This window comes from Astyanax mexicanus, chromosome 5 (assembly GCF_023375975.1).
Source record: "Astyanax mexicanus isolate ESR-SI-001 chromosome 5, AstMex3_surface, whole genome shotgun sequence".
NCBI lineage: Eukaryota > Metazoa > Chordata > Actinopteri > Characiformes > Acestrorhamphidae > Astyanax > Astyanax mexicanus.
The window spans coordinates 20,723,992-20,741,320 of record NC_064412.1 but is presented as its reverse complement, the minus strand read 5'-3'; the positions used below and the strand labels follow the sequence as shown (position 1 = coordinate 20,741,320).

At 38.2% G+C, this 17,329-nt stretch overlaps 1 protein-coding gene and 1 non-coding gene across 2 annotated transcripts; one reads left to right on the top strand and one right to left on the bottom strand.

The window, feature by feature from the left end:
- Nucleotides 1-2,666: 2,666 nt before the first annotated feature.
- On the bottom strand, nucleotides 2,667-7,563 carry LOC111191390 (uncharacterized). Its single transcript, XM_049479630.1, has 2 exons — nucleotides 7,507-7,563; nucleotides 2,667-7,217 (listed from the first exon to the last, which is right to left on the bottom strand). Exon 2 carries the CDS (start codon nucleotides 7,017-7,019, stop codon nucleotides 2,667-2,669), a length of 4,353 nt encoding a protein of 1,450 aa, XP_049335587.1. The 5' UTR covers nucleotides 7,020-7,217; nucleotides 7,507-7,563.
- A 2,165-nt stretch (nucleotides 7,564-9,728) lies between these two features.
- Nucleotides 9,729-9,800, top strand: trnae-uuc (transfer RNA glutamic acid (anticodon UUC)). Its single transcript has one exon. It is a non-coding gene; the product is annotated as a tRNA-Glu (tRNA).
- The last annotated feature ends 7,529 nt before the right edge of the window (nucleotides 9,801-17,329 follow it).

Sequence of the window (17,329 nt, the reverse complement as noted above, 5' to 3'; positions counted from 1 at the left end):
TGTACAGTGCAAAGACTGTCTGAGGATCTGTAGATCCCAGTATTGTTTTCAAAAGCATAAATCTCAGAATGGTACGGATGAATCTTTGTGTAAAACTAGGTTCTACTGTACCGGGTGCAACACATTGCAGGATCGTGGTTCAAAAAAACACGAGTGTCGTAAAGCCCTATGTAGACACTGCGGCGCTAAAATTGAGTCTAACTTTGATCATCAATGTTTTATGCAACCTTTAAAACGAGAACAGTCGGATGAAAAGTACATCTTTTATGATTTTGAATCTAATCAGGAGACGGGCTACCACATAGCAAACTATATATGTTGCATTGATTTTAAAGGTAATGTTTGGTCTGCTGAAGGTACCGATTGTGTTTCCGCATTTTTCAAAAAGTTTCGGAGGAACAAATACAAAGGTTATACTTTTATAGCCCACAACGCTAGAGGGTACGATTCCTACATACTGTTGAACCGTTTAGTCGTAGAAGGTGTTACGCCTTGCCTCATAGCACAAGGCGGTAAAATCTTGTGCTTTGAAGATAAAAAGTTTGATCAGAGATACATCGACAGTCTCTCGTTTCTGCCCATGAAACTTAGCGCAATTCCCAAGGCTATGGGATTCACGGCTGAAAAAAAGGGGTATTTTCCGCATTTCTGGAATATCCAAAAAAATCAAAACTATGTAGGTCCATATCCACATCCCGAGTTTTACGGTGTAGATAGCATGATGTCAAAAGAGAGAGATGAATTTTTTGAGTGGTACAAAACACTCGACGGAAAGGTCTTTGACTTTAAGCAAGAGTTGGTTGCTTATTGTCAAAATGATGTTCGCATACTCAGAATGGGGTGCATGGCTTTCAGGAATGAGATACTGAGTAGCACGGGTGTAGATCCGTTCAAGTGCATCACCATAGCTAGCGTATGTTTGAAAATCTTTAGAACCAACTTCCTGCCTGAGAACATGTTAACCATTCCGCCTCTGGACAATTACATCAATAGGCAGAAATCATTCTCCACGCCCGCAATACAATGGCTTGAATACATCTCTGGCAGAGACAATATACCCATTCAGCATGCCCTTAATGAAGGCGAGGTAAAGATTGGCAACTACTTTGTAGACGGTTACTTTGAAGATGGTGGTGTCCGAAAAGCTTTTGAGTTTCTCGGATGTTTTTATCACGGATGTGACAAATGCTTCCCTTCAAACCTGACTCATCCTCTAAGTAAGACTTACCAAACCTTTGGTGAAATTTTGCAGCAGTCTTTGGAAAAGATTCAGATTTTACAAAACACTCACAACTTGCACGTCACAGTAATATGGGAACATACATGGAATGAGATGAAAAGATCAAATCATGATGTTAAAAAATTTCTTGATCACTTTGACTTTCCTGAGCGAATGAACCCGCGAGACGCTCTGTTTGGCGGTCGTACAAATGCGTTGCATTTACACTATGTGGCTCAACCCGGTGAGAGAATAGATTACTATGATTTCACATCTCTCTATCCATACGTAAACAAGACAAAGAGGTACCCCGTAGGTCACCCCACTATCATCTTTCGCAACTTTAAGCCGTTGAAAGATTATTTCGGTCTCATGAGACTAAAAATCTTACCTCCCAAAGGATTATGGGCTCCTGTTCTTCCTTTTAGAGTGAAAAGCAAGCTCCTGTTTCCTTTGTGTAGAATGTGTGCTGAACTACAACAGCAAATTTGTAACCACACGGACGAGGAGAGGGCTCTGACTGGAACTTGGGCTAGCATAGAGGTTTTGAAGGCTCTTGAGAAAGGTTACCGAGTGCTGAAGGTTTTCGAAATCTGGCACTTTCCTAACCAGACGGATGAGTTGTTTGCAGATTACATTAAAATGTTTCTAAAAACAAAACAGGAAAGCTCAGGGTACCCCTCTTGGGTAGTTGATGAGGTTGGCAAAAAAGAATACGTTGAAAAGTACCGCGAGAATGAAGGCATAGAACTTGATCCTTCACACATAGTTGTAAATCCTGCCAAGAGATCTGTAGCAAAACTGGCTTTAAATTCCTTGTGGGGAAAGATGTGTCAGAGATCCGACAGGTCAAACACGACTCTAATCCAAGACCCTAGCGAGTTTTTACAATACATGTTTTCTGACGTGTATGATGTAAGTCATTTCTCATTTTTGAACAAGGATGTGGCGATGGTTCAGTGGCGATACAGTGATGAGAGGTTTCTGAAACCGGGTAATGCTAACGTTTTTATAGGAATTTTTACCACAGCGTACGCTAGACTTGAACTGTACAACCTGATGGATCGACTCCAACAGAGGTGTCTCTATACGGACACAGACTCTGTGATTTTCAAAAGTCAACAGGGTGATTGGATGCCGCCTCTAGGCGATTACTTGGGGGGTCTGACGAGTGAATTGGATGCCGGTGATCAAATTGTAGAATTTGTTAGCGGGGGACCAAAAACCTACGGGTATCGCACTCTCAAAGGAAAGAGTGTGATGAAGGTCAAAGGTATAACGTTAAACTATACCAATGCTCAATATGTAAATTTGAAATCGTTGACAGAACTGGTTGACAAAACCTTTAAAAACCCCGACTGTGACGCTGAAATTATGACGTCTTATAACCAAATTGTAAAAGATAAAAGAGGCTTTCATTTGAAAAACAAACCACAAAAGAAACGGTTCAGAGTTGTGTATGACAAGCGTATTCTGCTGCCAGATTTGACAACGATTTCAAATTTACATATTGAGCATTGGTATAGTTTAACGTTATACCTTTGACCTTCATCACACTCTTTCCTTTGAGAGTGCGATACCCGTAGGTTTTTGGTCCCCCGCTAACAAATTCTACAATTTGATCACCGGCATCCAATTCACTCGTCAGACCCCCCAAGTAATCGCCTAGAGGCGGCATCCAATCACCCTGTTGACTTTTGAAAATCACAGAGTCTGTGTCCGTATAGAGACACCTCTGTTGGAGTCGATCCATCAGGTTGTACAGTTCAAGTCTAGCGTACGCTGTGGTAAAAATTCCTATAAAAACGTTAGCATTACCCGGTTTCAGAAACCTCTCATCACTGTATCGCCACTGAACCATCGCCACATCCTTGTTCAAAAATGAGAAATGACTTACATCATACACGTCAGAAAACATGTATTGTAAAAACTCGCTAGGGTCTTGGATTAGAGTCGTGTTTGACCTGTCGGATCTCTGACACATCTTTCCCCACAAGGAATTTAAAGCCAGTTTTGCTACAGATCTCTTGGCAGGATTTACAACTATGTGTGAAGGATCAAGTTCTATGCCTTCATTCTCGCGGTACTTTTCAACGTATTCTTTTTTGCCAACCTCATCAACTACCCAAGAGGGGTACCCTGAGCTTTCCTGTTTTGTTTTTAGAAACATTTTAATGTAATCTGCAAACAACTCATCCGTCTGGTTAGGAAAGTGCCAGATTTCGAAAACCTTCAGCACTCGGTAACCTTTCTCAAGAGCCTTCAAAACCTCTATGCTAGCCCAAGTTCCAGTCAGAGCCCTCTCCTCGTCCGTGTGGTTACAAATTTGCTGTTGTAGTTCAGCACACATTCTACACAAAGGAAACAGGAGCTTGCTTTTCACTCTAAAAGGAAGAACAGGAGCCCATAATCCTTTGGGAGGTAAGATTTTTAGTCTCATGAGACCGAAATAATCTTTCAACGGCTTAAAGTTGCGAAAGATGATAGTGGGGTGACCTACGGGGTACCTCTTTGTCTTGTTTACGTATGGATAGAGAGATGTGAAATCATAGTAATCTATTCTCTCACCGGGTTGAGCCACATAGTGTAAATGCAACGCATTTGTACGACCGCCAAACAGAGCGTCTCGCGGGTTCATTCGCTCAGGAAAGTCAAAGTGATCAAGAAATTTTTTAACATCATGATTTGATCTTTTCATCTCATTCCATGTATGTTCCCATATTACTGTGACGTGCAAGTTGTGAGTGTTTTGTAAAATCTGAATCTTTTCCAAAGACTGCTGCAAAATTTCACCAAAGGTTTGGTAAGTCTTACTTAGAGGATGAGTCAGGTTTGAAGGGAAGCATTTGTCACATCCGTGATAAAAACATCCGAGAAACTCAAAAGCTTTTCGGACACCACCATCTTCAAAGTAACCGTCTACAAAGTAGTTGCCAATCTTTACCTCGCCTTCATTAAGGGCATGCTGAATGGGTATATTGTCTCTGCCAGAGATGTATTCAAGCCATTGTATTGCGGGCGTGGAGAATGATTTCTGCCTATTGATGTAATTGTCCAGAGGCGGAATGGTTAACATGTTCTCAGGCAGGAAGTTGGTTCTAAAGATTTTCAAACATACGCTAGCTATGGTGATGCACTTGAACGGATCTACACCCGTGCTACTCAGTATCTCATTCCTGAAAGCCATGCACCCCATTCTGAGTATGCGAACATCATTTTGACAATAAGCAACCAACTCTTGCTTAAAGTCAAAGACCTTTCCGTCGAGTGTTTTGTACCACTCAAAAAATTCATCTCTCTCTTTTGACATCATGCTATCTACACCGTAAAACTCGGGATGTGGATATGGACCTACATAGTTTTGATTTTTTTGGATATTCCAGAAATGCGGAAAATACCCCTTTTTTTCAGCCGTGAATCCCATAGCCTTGGGAATTGCGCTAAGTTTCATGGGCAGAAACGAGAGACTGTCGATGTATCTCTGATCAAACTTTTTATCTTCAAAGCACAAGATTTTACCGCCTTGTGCTATGAGGCAAGGCGTAACACCTTCTACGACTAAACGGTTCAACAGTATGTAGGAATCGTACCCTCTAGCGTTGTGGGCTATAAAAGTATAACCTTTGTATTTGTTCCTCCGAAACTTTTTGAAAAATGCGGAAACACAATCGGTACCTTCAGCAGACCAAACATTACCTTTAAAATCAATGCAACATATATAGTTTGCTATGTGGTAGCCCGTCTCCTGATTAGATTCAAAATCATAAAAGATGTACTTTTCATCCGACTGTTCTCGTTTTAAAGGTTGCATAAAACATTGATGATCAAAGTTAGACTCAATTTTAGCGCCGCAGTGTCTACATAGGGCTTTACGACACTCGTGTTTTTTTGAACCACGATCCTGCAATGTGTTGCACCCGGTACAGTAGAACCTAGTTTTACACAAAGATTCATCCGTACCATTCTGAGATTTATGCTTTTGAAAACAATACTGGGATCTACAGATCCTCAGACAGTCTTTGCACTGTACAGTTTGCTTAGCACGTTTGGGACATTCGCTGTCGAGACACACGTTGCAGTGGTAATCACATTTATGATGTTTCTTATTGTTAAATCCTGCATAACAGTATGAACATACGTACGTTGTACCTAGTACAGCTTTGAGGTTTTTCACTCCATAATAATGATTCTCGTGCAAAAACAGAAACAAGGTTTTGCTGTGGGGTGTTTTGGTAGTCTGAAAAAAAGAATACCCTTTTTTGACCTTGGTGGTTCGGAACAACACTACAATTTTGCAATTCAACTTTTGCTCAAATCGTGTAATGTCTGCAAAGCTAACCGTATCATTTACAGATAATCCTACATCAGATTGTAATTGTCTCGCGTTTTGTTCTATTTGATAATCACTTTGTTCCGGATTCAGCAATTTGGAAACGCTTAAAGCAAAACAAAGGTTGTCACGGTTATCAAAAACGTAAAGATGTCTAATTTTTTGTTGTACAACGTCAGAATTGAACATCTTGGACATACTATTGCGTGTACCACCATGTGGTGCATGTACAATTCGAATCACCAGTTCTATAGTTTCGTCAGAAAGTATTTCAAACCTACTCTGTATCGATTTTTCTATCATGGTCAGAATCGAATCGAGTTCTATGTTACCATTGATTACCTCAACACGCGATGAAACATTGAGAGATTCGCCTTGTATTTCAACATGAACTACGTCACGTGGGCCTACTTTAGCGTTCCCAACTTCAAGCATGCGGTTTAAAACCTCCAACACATAGTTGTAAAAATCCCCAAATGAATCAACGTTTCCTAATGAGGAAAAGTTTATCCTCCGTCTAATTTCTGTTGTATTGAAGTTATCTATATGATTTATAACTATGTTTGGATCTAAAACATGTCCGGGTTGATCATCTCTCCCAAATCCCATTTGCTCTCCCTCACTCACACTAGGCATCTGATGTATTTCCGGCTGTTGCTCATTACAGCTGTTGAGTGTATCGATATCCTCCATTTCATCAGTAGATGTAGAAGGGCTATTTGAAATATTCTCGTTAACAGGACTACTTGGTAAATTGTGTGAATCCTGACCCATGTTTGCAAGAATTTCATTTAATCTCAAGAGACTCTGGTTTAGTTGTTGTAATAATTCCTGAGATGTTTCAAACGAATCATTTATAGGGGATGGTACAGTGGCGACACAAGGTTGTGGTTCTGTCATGCTTTCATTCATCTCATTTATCATTTCCATTAGAAAAGGGTTCAGAGCTGTGCATGTGTTGTGCTGCGTTAGAGCGGTTTGAATGATGGATAGATTTTCTGACATATTTTCAAGATTAGAAGCTAATTCATGATCCCTGTGTTCATCAATAGACCCCAATCTTTCGTTAACCTCATTAATCTCATTTACCATTTCTAACAGAAAAGGGTTCAGAGCTGTGTTGTGTTCTATTAATGCATTTTGTATGTTGGTTAAGCATTCGCTTAATCCCGAAAACAAATTGTATGGTGTTTCTGATGTATTTTCTAGATTAGATACAATTTCAGAGCTGTGTTCATTATTAGAAGTCAACCTTTCATTACTACCATTAATCTCATTAACCATTTCTAACAGAAAAGGGTTCAGGGCTGTGTTGTGTTCTACATGATTTGTTTGTAGGTTTGAGGTACTTGGTTCACTGATTAATGAATGTGGGTTATTGTTTGTTTCATTTGAATAAGGTGAGTTGTTGGATTTTTTAGATTTATTCTTATTTAACAAAGAATCACAACCGGGGCGTTTCTGTGACATTATTATCTATATCCTCAATACAATGTCTAACCAAGAGCATTACACGGTCTGTAAACAAAGGTAAAGCCAACCTAAACTCCTCCCGTGATCTGCTTGCAGCTGCACGTTCCAGCCTCCGTAGCGAAATTTCCACGGCCCTTTTCAGATATCGAAAGTCGTACAGGTCGTCCAGTTCGCATTCTTCTTGTTGTTGGAGATCTGTAATACAAAAAAAAAAAAAAAAAAAAAAAAAAAAATTGAATTATTATTGCTGTATGCATGAGTGTGTGTGTGTGTGTGTGTGTGTGGGACTATTGAAGACCAGGAGCCATGGGCCCCCATGGGGTGGGGGCTATGGGTGGAGTGTGTGTGTGTGTGTGTGTGTGTGAGTGTGTGGGACTATTGAAGAACAGGAGGCATGGGCCCCAGCGGTGGGGGGGGGGGGGTGGGGGGGCTATGGGTGGAGTGTGTGTGTGTGTGTGTGTTTCTGTATGCGTGTGTTTCTCACCGGAGAAATTTCGGTGATCAGACAATGCCGGACTGTTTCCTATCGAAAAAAAGATTTCAATTAGCGCACGTTATTTAACAAAGGATAATTATTACATAATTTCAAAATTTGACTCACTAGGTGTAGTTGGTCGGTAATCATTTGATTGTTGACTTGTCACTATGGAAGGAAAAGAGAAAACATGTTTTACTTTTTCGCCATTCCCTGTAAGAGTAATCCTGTGTGTATAAGTTTCTTACCAGAATTAACATCATCAACTTGTAGATTGTCAGACAAAGCCGGGGTGAAACTGTTTTCTAATGAACAGAAATCACATGAGTTAGAATATTTTAAATGAAATATTTACATATATTACATATTTCATTAAGTTTCACTCACCATGAATGGTTAATCCGTAGTTACTAGGTTCCGGATGAAAAGCTATAGAAAATATAAATAAACATTTGAGTTTCATATTGAAGGAATCAAATCATCACGTTTGAAATTAAATAATTATTTTTAATCAAAAATTAATAAAATCTTACTTTGAAATGGATGATATAGCACACTTTCGTCTGTCACAGCATCACAGTCTGTCACAGTTTCAACAATGAAACATTCTGATCCTAAAATAAAATAAAAGATGATTGTATATACTACATATTTCATATATTACGTAGAAAAGTAGTCTTAAATATCACTTACATTCAGTTTTGCATAGGATACATAGAACAATGTTAACTACTCACATTAATTAAGCTGAAAGATGAGTGATTCCTATTAAATTCCTATTAAACCATAAGAAACAGTCATTTAACTACTTAAAGGTAATTTTAATAAAAGTAATATATTGTGATAATTTCATATTAAAAGTTTTTTCTCTCACCAAAGTCCATATTGCGGTTGAAATCAAGGAGCGTCAAAGCGTTTGAGGTCTTCAAGCGTCGGGGGCTGTCTCCAGAATGTATATTGTGGATTACCAAGGGGTTTTTATACAGTGATTTTGATTGAAGACCTCAGGTTATGACATCACAGAAAAGAGTGGGAGGTGTGTGGTGTGTGTGAGTTTGTGTGTGTGTGTGTGTTTCATTCATATCAAGCATCCGCTTCAAGGTATGAAGTTATCGCTATTTCAATTAGAAATTCAGCTCAAGTTATTGACGGTCGAGTTATAGTATTCATTATCAGTTTTTTTTTTTTTTTTTTTTTTTTCAAAGGATTCAAAACATCAAAAGACACTGCTCTGTTTTAAATTTTAGTGATCTGATCAGAACATTCATGGATAGACAATGCAGGAAACTGCATTTACCCCCAGGGTCTATTGAATCATCAATAGTCTATACTCTGTTGGGAGTCACATGAAGCAACATGTGAGAATCAAACAATGGGCTAGTTCACTAGTTCCTTTACCCATCAATACACTGATTGATTTAACTAATTCATATCATACTCTCAGGAAATGGCTTCCTACCACCCTCCCACCCACCTCCCACTCCACCAGCAACCACTTACCTCTCTTTAGCCTCAAGGAGTGTGGTAACCATCTCAACTCACATGAAAGAGAGGTAATTTAGCTAAAGTATAGAAAAGTATAGGCTAAAAAAGTATTAAAATGTAATATAAAAGTTTAATGTTTAAGAATATAATTAATGTTGGTTTTGTATGTTTGACAATAATCAGAAAATCTATTTGTTCATGTAGAACAAACTGTCAATTATTGCAAAGTAGACACGATTCATTCTTTTGAAGTCTTCTGAATTAAAAACAACCTGGAAATCGCACGAGTGCAGGTCATTTTCAATTGCATAGCATTTTAAATCTTGAATGACACTGAGGCTTACATTACATCCGAGGCTTGTCATAACCGGCGCGAGATTAAAACGCCTAGACTTTCCTGTATTCAGAGGTTTCCAAATTAAATTCATGTTCTCCTGAAAAAATGGGCTGCATTCTGTATTTCTGTAATTGACGTAGGCATTAAAAACAGAGCAGTGTCTTCTGAAGCTAAACCATTCTATATGGTTCAAAGTAAAACGAGCTGAGGCATCATCGTATCTAACCGTTTTTCCGACGTACATAGCAACGCTATATATATCCTTAAGAAAAACATATCCGAAGTAAGTTCCATCTAACAAACGCCAGACTTGAGTCTTGAGCGCTCCTTGAGCGACTGGTTCAGGAATGCTCTCCATTGTTCGGTACCTTTTTAGATTCTCGTCATCGTGCTCTTCTTCTACAGATCCTCCCATATGGTCTAACGCGTAGGATTTCTGGCTTTCATCCAGACGGTCCGGGTTCGAATCCCGGTATGGGAAGCTTTGGTTTTCAGCAACCTCAGAAACACAAGCCATTGCTCCGTTCTCTCGGTCCTTCACACATCTCGCTAACTCTTAAATACACATTTCACTCGTAGGCTTGCTGTGATTGCTCCATAGGAATAACAACCTTATTGGTCAATACTTTTGGCGGGAATATTTTTTTTGACCAATCAGGACAATCTGAATAATGATGGGGGCGGGGCTGGGCGGGACGGGAAGAGGTGGGGATGGGGCAGGAAGGGCAGAGGGATGGGCGGGGCGGTGTGTCACCATGGTTTAAATTACCTCATATCCAAAACATGAATGACGAATGGCAGGGGTAATTACACGCCACCAGTTAATAATTACCGGAGACTCGTGGTCATTGATATCAGAAAAATAATTAAGAGAGTTCAAGGGTCAGGGGATCTGAGGGGTCAATGGTAATTACAGATGATTGAAAACATAATTACTAACTGACAGCATCATAGGGTGATCTGAGGGGTCAAATGTCACATTCCAGAAAAGGAGGCACGGGTGTGGGAGGGGTCAAAGGGCACATAGCAAAGGTCAAAGGTAATTACAGATGAATGAAAACATAATTACTAACAGATGTCATCATAGGGTGATCTGAGGGGTCAAAGGTCACATTCCAGAAATAAGAGGCACGTGGTGTGGGGGAGGGGTCAAAAAAAGGCACCTAGCAAAGGTCAAAGGTCACCTGTCAAAAAGTTTGATGGAATGTGCCTCTTATTATCTCTCTTACACATATCACTTGTATTCAGCTAAAAGAGCATTAGTGAGGGATAATAGTGCCTGCTGTTCTCGATGTTCTAGCCTTCTGAGAAAGCTGAAGCTTATTACAGCAGCACAGGGTGTGTATTTTATTAATATTTGAATGTAAGTATCAGTTCCTGTTGGGTAAATAGTCTGGTTTGTGAATCTGTAGATAATAATGTCAACTGAATATAGATCTAATAAATGTTGTGACTCAAGAGAAATTCGTACATATACGACTAAATGATCATTTCAGAGTTCGTACAATGTGTACAATGTATATCTCATCCCTCCTGCATATACAGGGGTTGGACAGTGAAACTGAAACACCTGTCATTTTAGTGTGGGAGGTTTCATGGCTAAATTGAAGCGGCCTGGTGGCCAATCTTCATTAATTGCACATTGCACCAGTAAGAGCAGAGTGTGAAAGTTCAATTAGCAGGGTAAGAGCACAGTTTTGCTCAAAATATTGCAATGCACACAACATTATGGGTGACATACCAGAGTTCAAAAGAGGACAAATTGTTGGTGCACGTCTTGCTGGCGCATCTGTGACCAAGACAGCAAGTCTTTGTAATGTATCAAGAGCCACCGTATCCAGGGTAATGTTAGCATACCACCAAGAAGGACAAACCACATCCAACAGGATTAACTGTGGACGCAGGAGGAAGCTGTCTGAAAGGGATGTTCGGGTGCTATCCCGGATTGTATCCAAAAAACATAAAACCACGGCTGCCCAAATCACGGCAGAATTCAATGTGCACCTCAACTCTCCTGTTTCCACCAGAACTGTCCGTCGATAAATTATTGTGGTCTAAAACCAGGTGTTTTAGTTTCATTGTCCAATCCCTGTACATAAATTATTGACACATTTCAACAATTTAAACAGAAATGCTATTACCTGAACCTGAACATCTAAATCTAAACCTTATCATATAACTTCTTTAAATCTAATCTATCCCTAACCTAACATATCCCTAACCCTAAGCAAGTGTTTTCTGTGCTCTGTGTTCTGTGAAGTCACTGTTTTCCTTAAAACATCTCCTTTCTCTCCTTATCTCTCCTTATCTGAGTTTAATAGAGTTACTTCTAGTTCTCATCATTAATCAACACCTGGTTTGGTAAATTGGTAAATTCGATAAATCAGGTGAGCTGCTGATGGAACTGAACATATACACATACTAGCATGAGGGCATGTATATGCAGGAGGGATGAGATATACATTGTACACATTGTAAAAACTCAGAAATTATTATTTAGTCGCATATGTATGAATTTCTCTTGAGGTCAGGCTGAGTCACAACATTTATTAGATCTATATTCAGTTGACATTATTATCTACAGATTCACAAACCAGACTATTTACCCAACAGGAACTGATACTTACATTCAAATATTAATAAAATACACACCCTGAAAAATAAATAGTATGTTGACCTTCATTATTTTGCCATTAGTTTGTCGCCCCTCATTGCTGCTGTAATAAGCTTCACATTTCTCAGAAGGCTAGAACATCGAGAACAAGCTGGGCACTATTATCCCTCACTAATGCTCGTGTTGCTGAATGGAAGTGAAACACAAGTACATAAATGTTGGAGCACGGTTATGAGGGGTTCACTTTCATTCAGTCACTAGAGCATAACTGAGGTCAGGAACCAATGCTGAGTGATAACATGGCCATGGAAACCAAAACCTGACGAAGCTCCTGATCAGCAGTGTTTGTACTACATGAAAACATGTGTTGCTTTCTGAGGTTGCCTGGAGGAGCTCAGTAGAGACTGATGCCAGTAAATGCAGTTACCTGCATGTTCATAACTGGATAAATGCGGTTTAAATTATTATTTGAGTAGTCATGTAAACAGCATACTTCCAATTCTAAGATAAGTGTTAGGACTAAAATGTTTAATAAGATATCTAATAAAGAGAACTGGATTTTAGCCCAGGAATGGTATTTCTTAGTGCATGTAAACTTTTAATCAGAGTATTCTTAAATGTTTTAGCCTGTGCTTTAAGGGTGGGCGATACATCACAATGTCAGGGTATTTTTGCAATAACAATATTCTAGGCGATATGACCAAAAAATATATATTAATTTCCCCAAAACACTACTGCAACAAAATGAATATTCAACTTTATTTGGAGATGTTATTTGCTGCAATATCATATAACAAACCCCTAATTAAGATTTTCACGAGATTGTAACAGAACCCTTTCATTTCCGTTTTGCTTCAGTTTTGTTTGAACTGAATATATTAAATAAACAAGAAACAAAACTGAAGCAGCACTAACAAGAGAACACGAGACCTGACTGACGCCTGATGTACCACATACAAGAACCGAGCAAGGAAACAGGAAACACAGGGCTATAAATACACACCTGGGATAAGGTAACGAGGGGGCGGAGCTAAAGATGAAACACAGGAGAAGTCAATAGACGGGGCAGAGAAACAGGACCATGTGAGGAACAGGGAGCAGGGCAAGGATATGACATATATCCAGGATTGACGTAAAATAAATGACACTGGATATATATAAACTGTCTCTAGTATATATACATATATATATATATATATATATATATATATATATATATATATATATATATATATGTATATATATATGTATATATATATATATATATATATATATACATACGTATATATATATATATATATGTATATATACTAGAGACAGATTATATATAGAGACAGATGAGAACATCTTGTACTGTTTAAGGCCAAAGCAATGTATTTGATTAAAACTTAATGATTTAAAAAATAATAATAATTTAAACACATATTAAAGTAAAAAGCCAATAACAACTGTCAATCTGCTAAAATCCAGCAACAGAGCCATTAAAACAGATGCAATATGTCATTCACGGTGAAGTGTCTTTCAAACAAACTGCGTCATCAAGCACTAACTGAATGGCTTGGCTATTTTAGTGGATGTGTGACATTTAACAGAGTGTGAGAGTTTGTGTGCTTTTATGGAAAGCTATATATTTTCTGCATTTTATATAAAGGGTTATTTGGTGCTTTTACTGCTTCAGTTTTGTTTCTTGTTTATTGAACTGAATATATTAAATAAACAAGAAACAAAACTGAAGCAGCACTAACAAGAGAACACGAGACCTGACTGACGCCTGATGTACAACATACAAGAACCGAGCAAGGAAACAGGAAACACAGGGCAATAAATACACACCTGGGATAAGGTAACGAGGGGGCGGAGCTAAAGATGAAACACAGGAGAAGTCAATAGACGGGGCAGAGAAACAGGACCATGTGAGGAACAGGGAGCAGGGCAAGGATATGACATATATTTTCTGCATTTTATATAAAGGGTTATTTGGTGCTTTTACCCCACTGTCCCCACTGTGTAACAGGTCAATTATTAAATCCCATTATTAAATACATTCATTTGTAATGTAATGTATAGTAATAACACTCGTAACGTGTAAAGTCGTGCAAAGTCTTGTGTTCTTGAAAATATTTACATGGACGTTTAATGTAAGTGAGCAGCAGTAATTGTGATAAAAAATGTTAAAATATATATATTTTAAAAAATATGTACCGCTTTCAGACCTCAAATAATACAAAGAATCATGAAGATTTAAAAGTTCAGAAATCAATATTTGGTGGAATAATCCTGGTTTTTAATCACAATTTTCATGCATCTTGGCATGTTCTCCTCCACCAGTCTTACACACTGCTTTTGGATAACTTTATGCCTGATCCTGGTGCAAAAATTCAAGCAGTTCACACGTGATATATGTTAAAATGTACACTGAATTAATATGAACAAACAATATTAATACTAATGTCTATTAAATTAATATTTTATATTTTATGTTTATGTTATGTTTTTGGAGTTTTTTTTTACTTTACCAGTTAGGCTTATAATGAAATGAATTCTTTAAAAAAACAATTAAACATTAATTAAGTCATTGATAATTAGTTGGTCATTAAATCTTTTTTCAACCCTACCCTAAATCTGTTTCCATCCTCCGTGTTCCAGGGAATACTATGCATAGTGTGAAACATTCATCTCTTAAGTTAGCTTAAAACCATTTACACAAATTAAAGGTTAAAACATCTGAAAAATGAATGTTTAGGGGGCTTATGTTTTTTGGTCAAAATTTTCAGAAAGGTTTCCTGTCAATTTATTAATTTTAGCTCAGGGATCGTAGTGTGCTTAATGGTTATGTGAGTTTAATAGATATATTCACCCTACTGCAGTGCTTGGTGATCTCATGCTGTGAGCTTGTGTGACCTCTTTTCTATTCGCAGTAGAGGTGGGTGGATCGATCCAAATATCGATAATATCGATACCAACGCTGGTATTGGTATTGAGCAATACTCGTGTAAAAATATCAATATTCAAGCTTTTTTCTCTGCCGCACGCACTGACTGCTGCGCACAAGGATTCACCACAGTCTACTCTCTGGTCTCTTGTTGTTGCACATGCGTCACATGGCTCAGCAAAGCCAGCCAAACCGCCACGCAGGTAGGCTCAGCCTGGCCCCGCCCACTCAGCGCTCTGCTCGAGTCGACACGCCTCTACCTCAGGAGATTTGTGTTGAGTGATTTTTTTTACACTCTGTTTATTTAAGAAAAACTTGCATTTGAATTGCACTGTAAGGAAGACAATTCCTTATTTTTTTATTGTTTTTCCAAATGACAATTCTATTAAAAAAAAGAAACAAAGAAACAAAGAACTAGAAAAGATGTCTAGTGAGGGGAGAATTTTTATTTTATTTTTTTATATATTTTTATTTTATATTTAAACTTTGTTTTGTTACTGTTCCATTGTTTCTAAACAAAAAATGTTGATTGTGATACTAAAGTATTTTGTTATCAATGTTTGGTGAAATTATATCCTAGGTTTTTGGATCATTTGGATCTATAAAGCTTAAATATTAAAAAGTATCAGTATCAGTATCGATATCGGCAATACTGGCCCTGCGTTTACTTGGTATCGGATCGATACCAAAATTCCCGGTATCGCCCACCTCTAATTCGCAGCTGAACTGTTGTTCTATGTTTCCTTTTCACAGTAACATCACTTGCAGCTGTCTGGAACCTCTGACATGAGTTTTGGTTGTTACTTCAATAAAAATAATAAAAAATCCAATGATTGTTTGTCAGGAGAAAAAGAAAAAAAAGTAATTCGGTCTTTATGACAAAAAAAAAAAATCCTCATAAAATTGGTGCTTTGAAATGAAAAGGTTTACATTTCGAAGAATACCATTAATTTAACAGCTCATTTAACCCTGTAAATTTGGGTTACAACATGGGCGATCATAGCTGTCAGCATTTTACTGTAACCCTCACGTTCTACAGTTGAACACTTTAATGGATTTTGCAGTAATTAACTGTTTAATTAAATCACAGAAACCCTGTAGAAATGTGGCTGATTTTTACAGTAATTATCTGTTTAATTAAAATCCCAGTAGGAGACCTATTGCAACCAATGCAACTGATACAGAAGAGCAAAATGAGCACACACACAGATTGTCTAGTCCCTGTAGAGAAGCACTGCCAATAGAATAGGACTCTGAGGAGCAGATAAACATGAACCTACAATATTGTCACCATGCCTAATGGCATACATGGACTAAAACAGGATCTCTTAACCTAGGGCTTGTGACCCCCAGAAGGGTTGCAAGAGTATGATAATTAAAGGCATATTATCTGCAAAATGTGTGGATAATTAGATTAGGACACTGTCTGGAGTTGTGTACTTCTTTCACTGAATCAGACCGGCTCATTCTCAGTCTTACTTGACTCTTCAGCTCAGTTTGATTCAGGTTCCTGCGTTCACATTACAAGCCATATTGCTCAAATCCAATTTGTGCTCAGATCAGATTTGATGGTTCACATTCACAAATGTAAGTGACCTGTATTTGTGTGTAATGTGAAAGAATCTGTCTCTGAAACGCCGCACGTGCGCTCATTGATATGTGTATAAATGTCGCCTTCTTCACCAACAACAAAAAAAACGTCATATTTGAGAGACGACTCCTAGCTTTATAAAGGGAAGCATCTTCTGCTCGAGGGGAAAGAAAACAGCTGGTCTTAAGAACGTGCGCAGGTTGAGGAAGAGAAAAAAAGGCCAGGCGGTTTGCTTTTGCTGTTTTTGCGGCTATAGCTGCACAGCTGCACCAAGCGATGTGTGGGTATGAGAGAAAAGCATGTAGCGCAGCGTAAAAGCAAAAAAGACGCATGAATTCTGATTTGACCATTCACATTTATGTCACATGTCCATGGATCAGATAAATCTGATTTGAGCCATATTGAGCAAAAAATCTGATTGAGTCATTTCAGCCTGGTAATGTGAACATAGCTCTAGATTTGTTGAAAGAGTAAACTTGTAAAAAAGTTTAGAACCTCTGGGATGGAGGAGTATAAAGGAGTATAAGGAGAGTATCTGGCATGGAAGAAAATAAGGCGAGTTGTGGAGCTGTGGAGCAGTGGAACTGTGTCAACCTTTTGGGTTGATCTGGAAAGTTGGGAATGAGGTAGGATAGTGATGGATCATCAAACTTCCTGACCTCTTTAATGCTCAAATACTAACAGCAATGTTCTACTAGAATCTAGTAAAAAGGCTTTCTTGAACAGTACAGTCGAAAAGTAGGAAATGAAAGGAGAATTTTTTTTATAGTACTCTTAAATTCAAAATAAAGTCATTACAGTCATTATCAAATAAGGTACATACAATTGTAGCATAGTTAAAAAGAAATTTCATTCAAAAATCCATTTCAATTA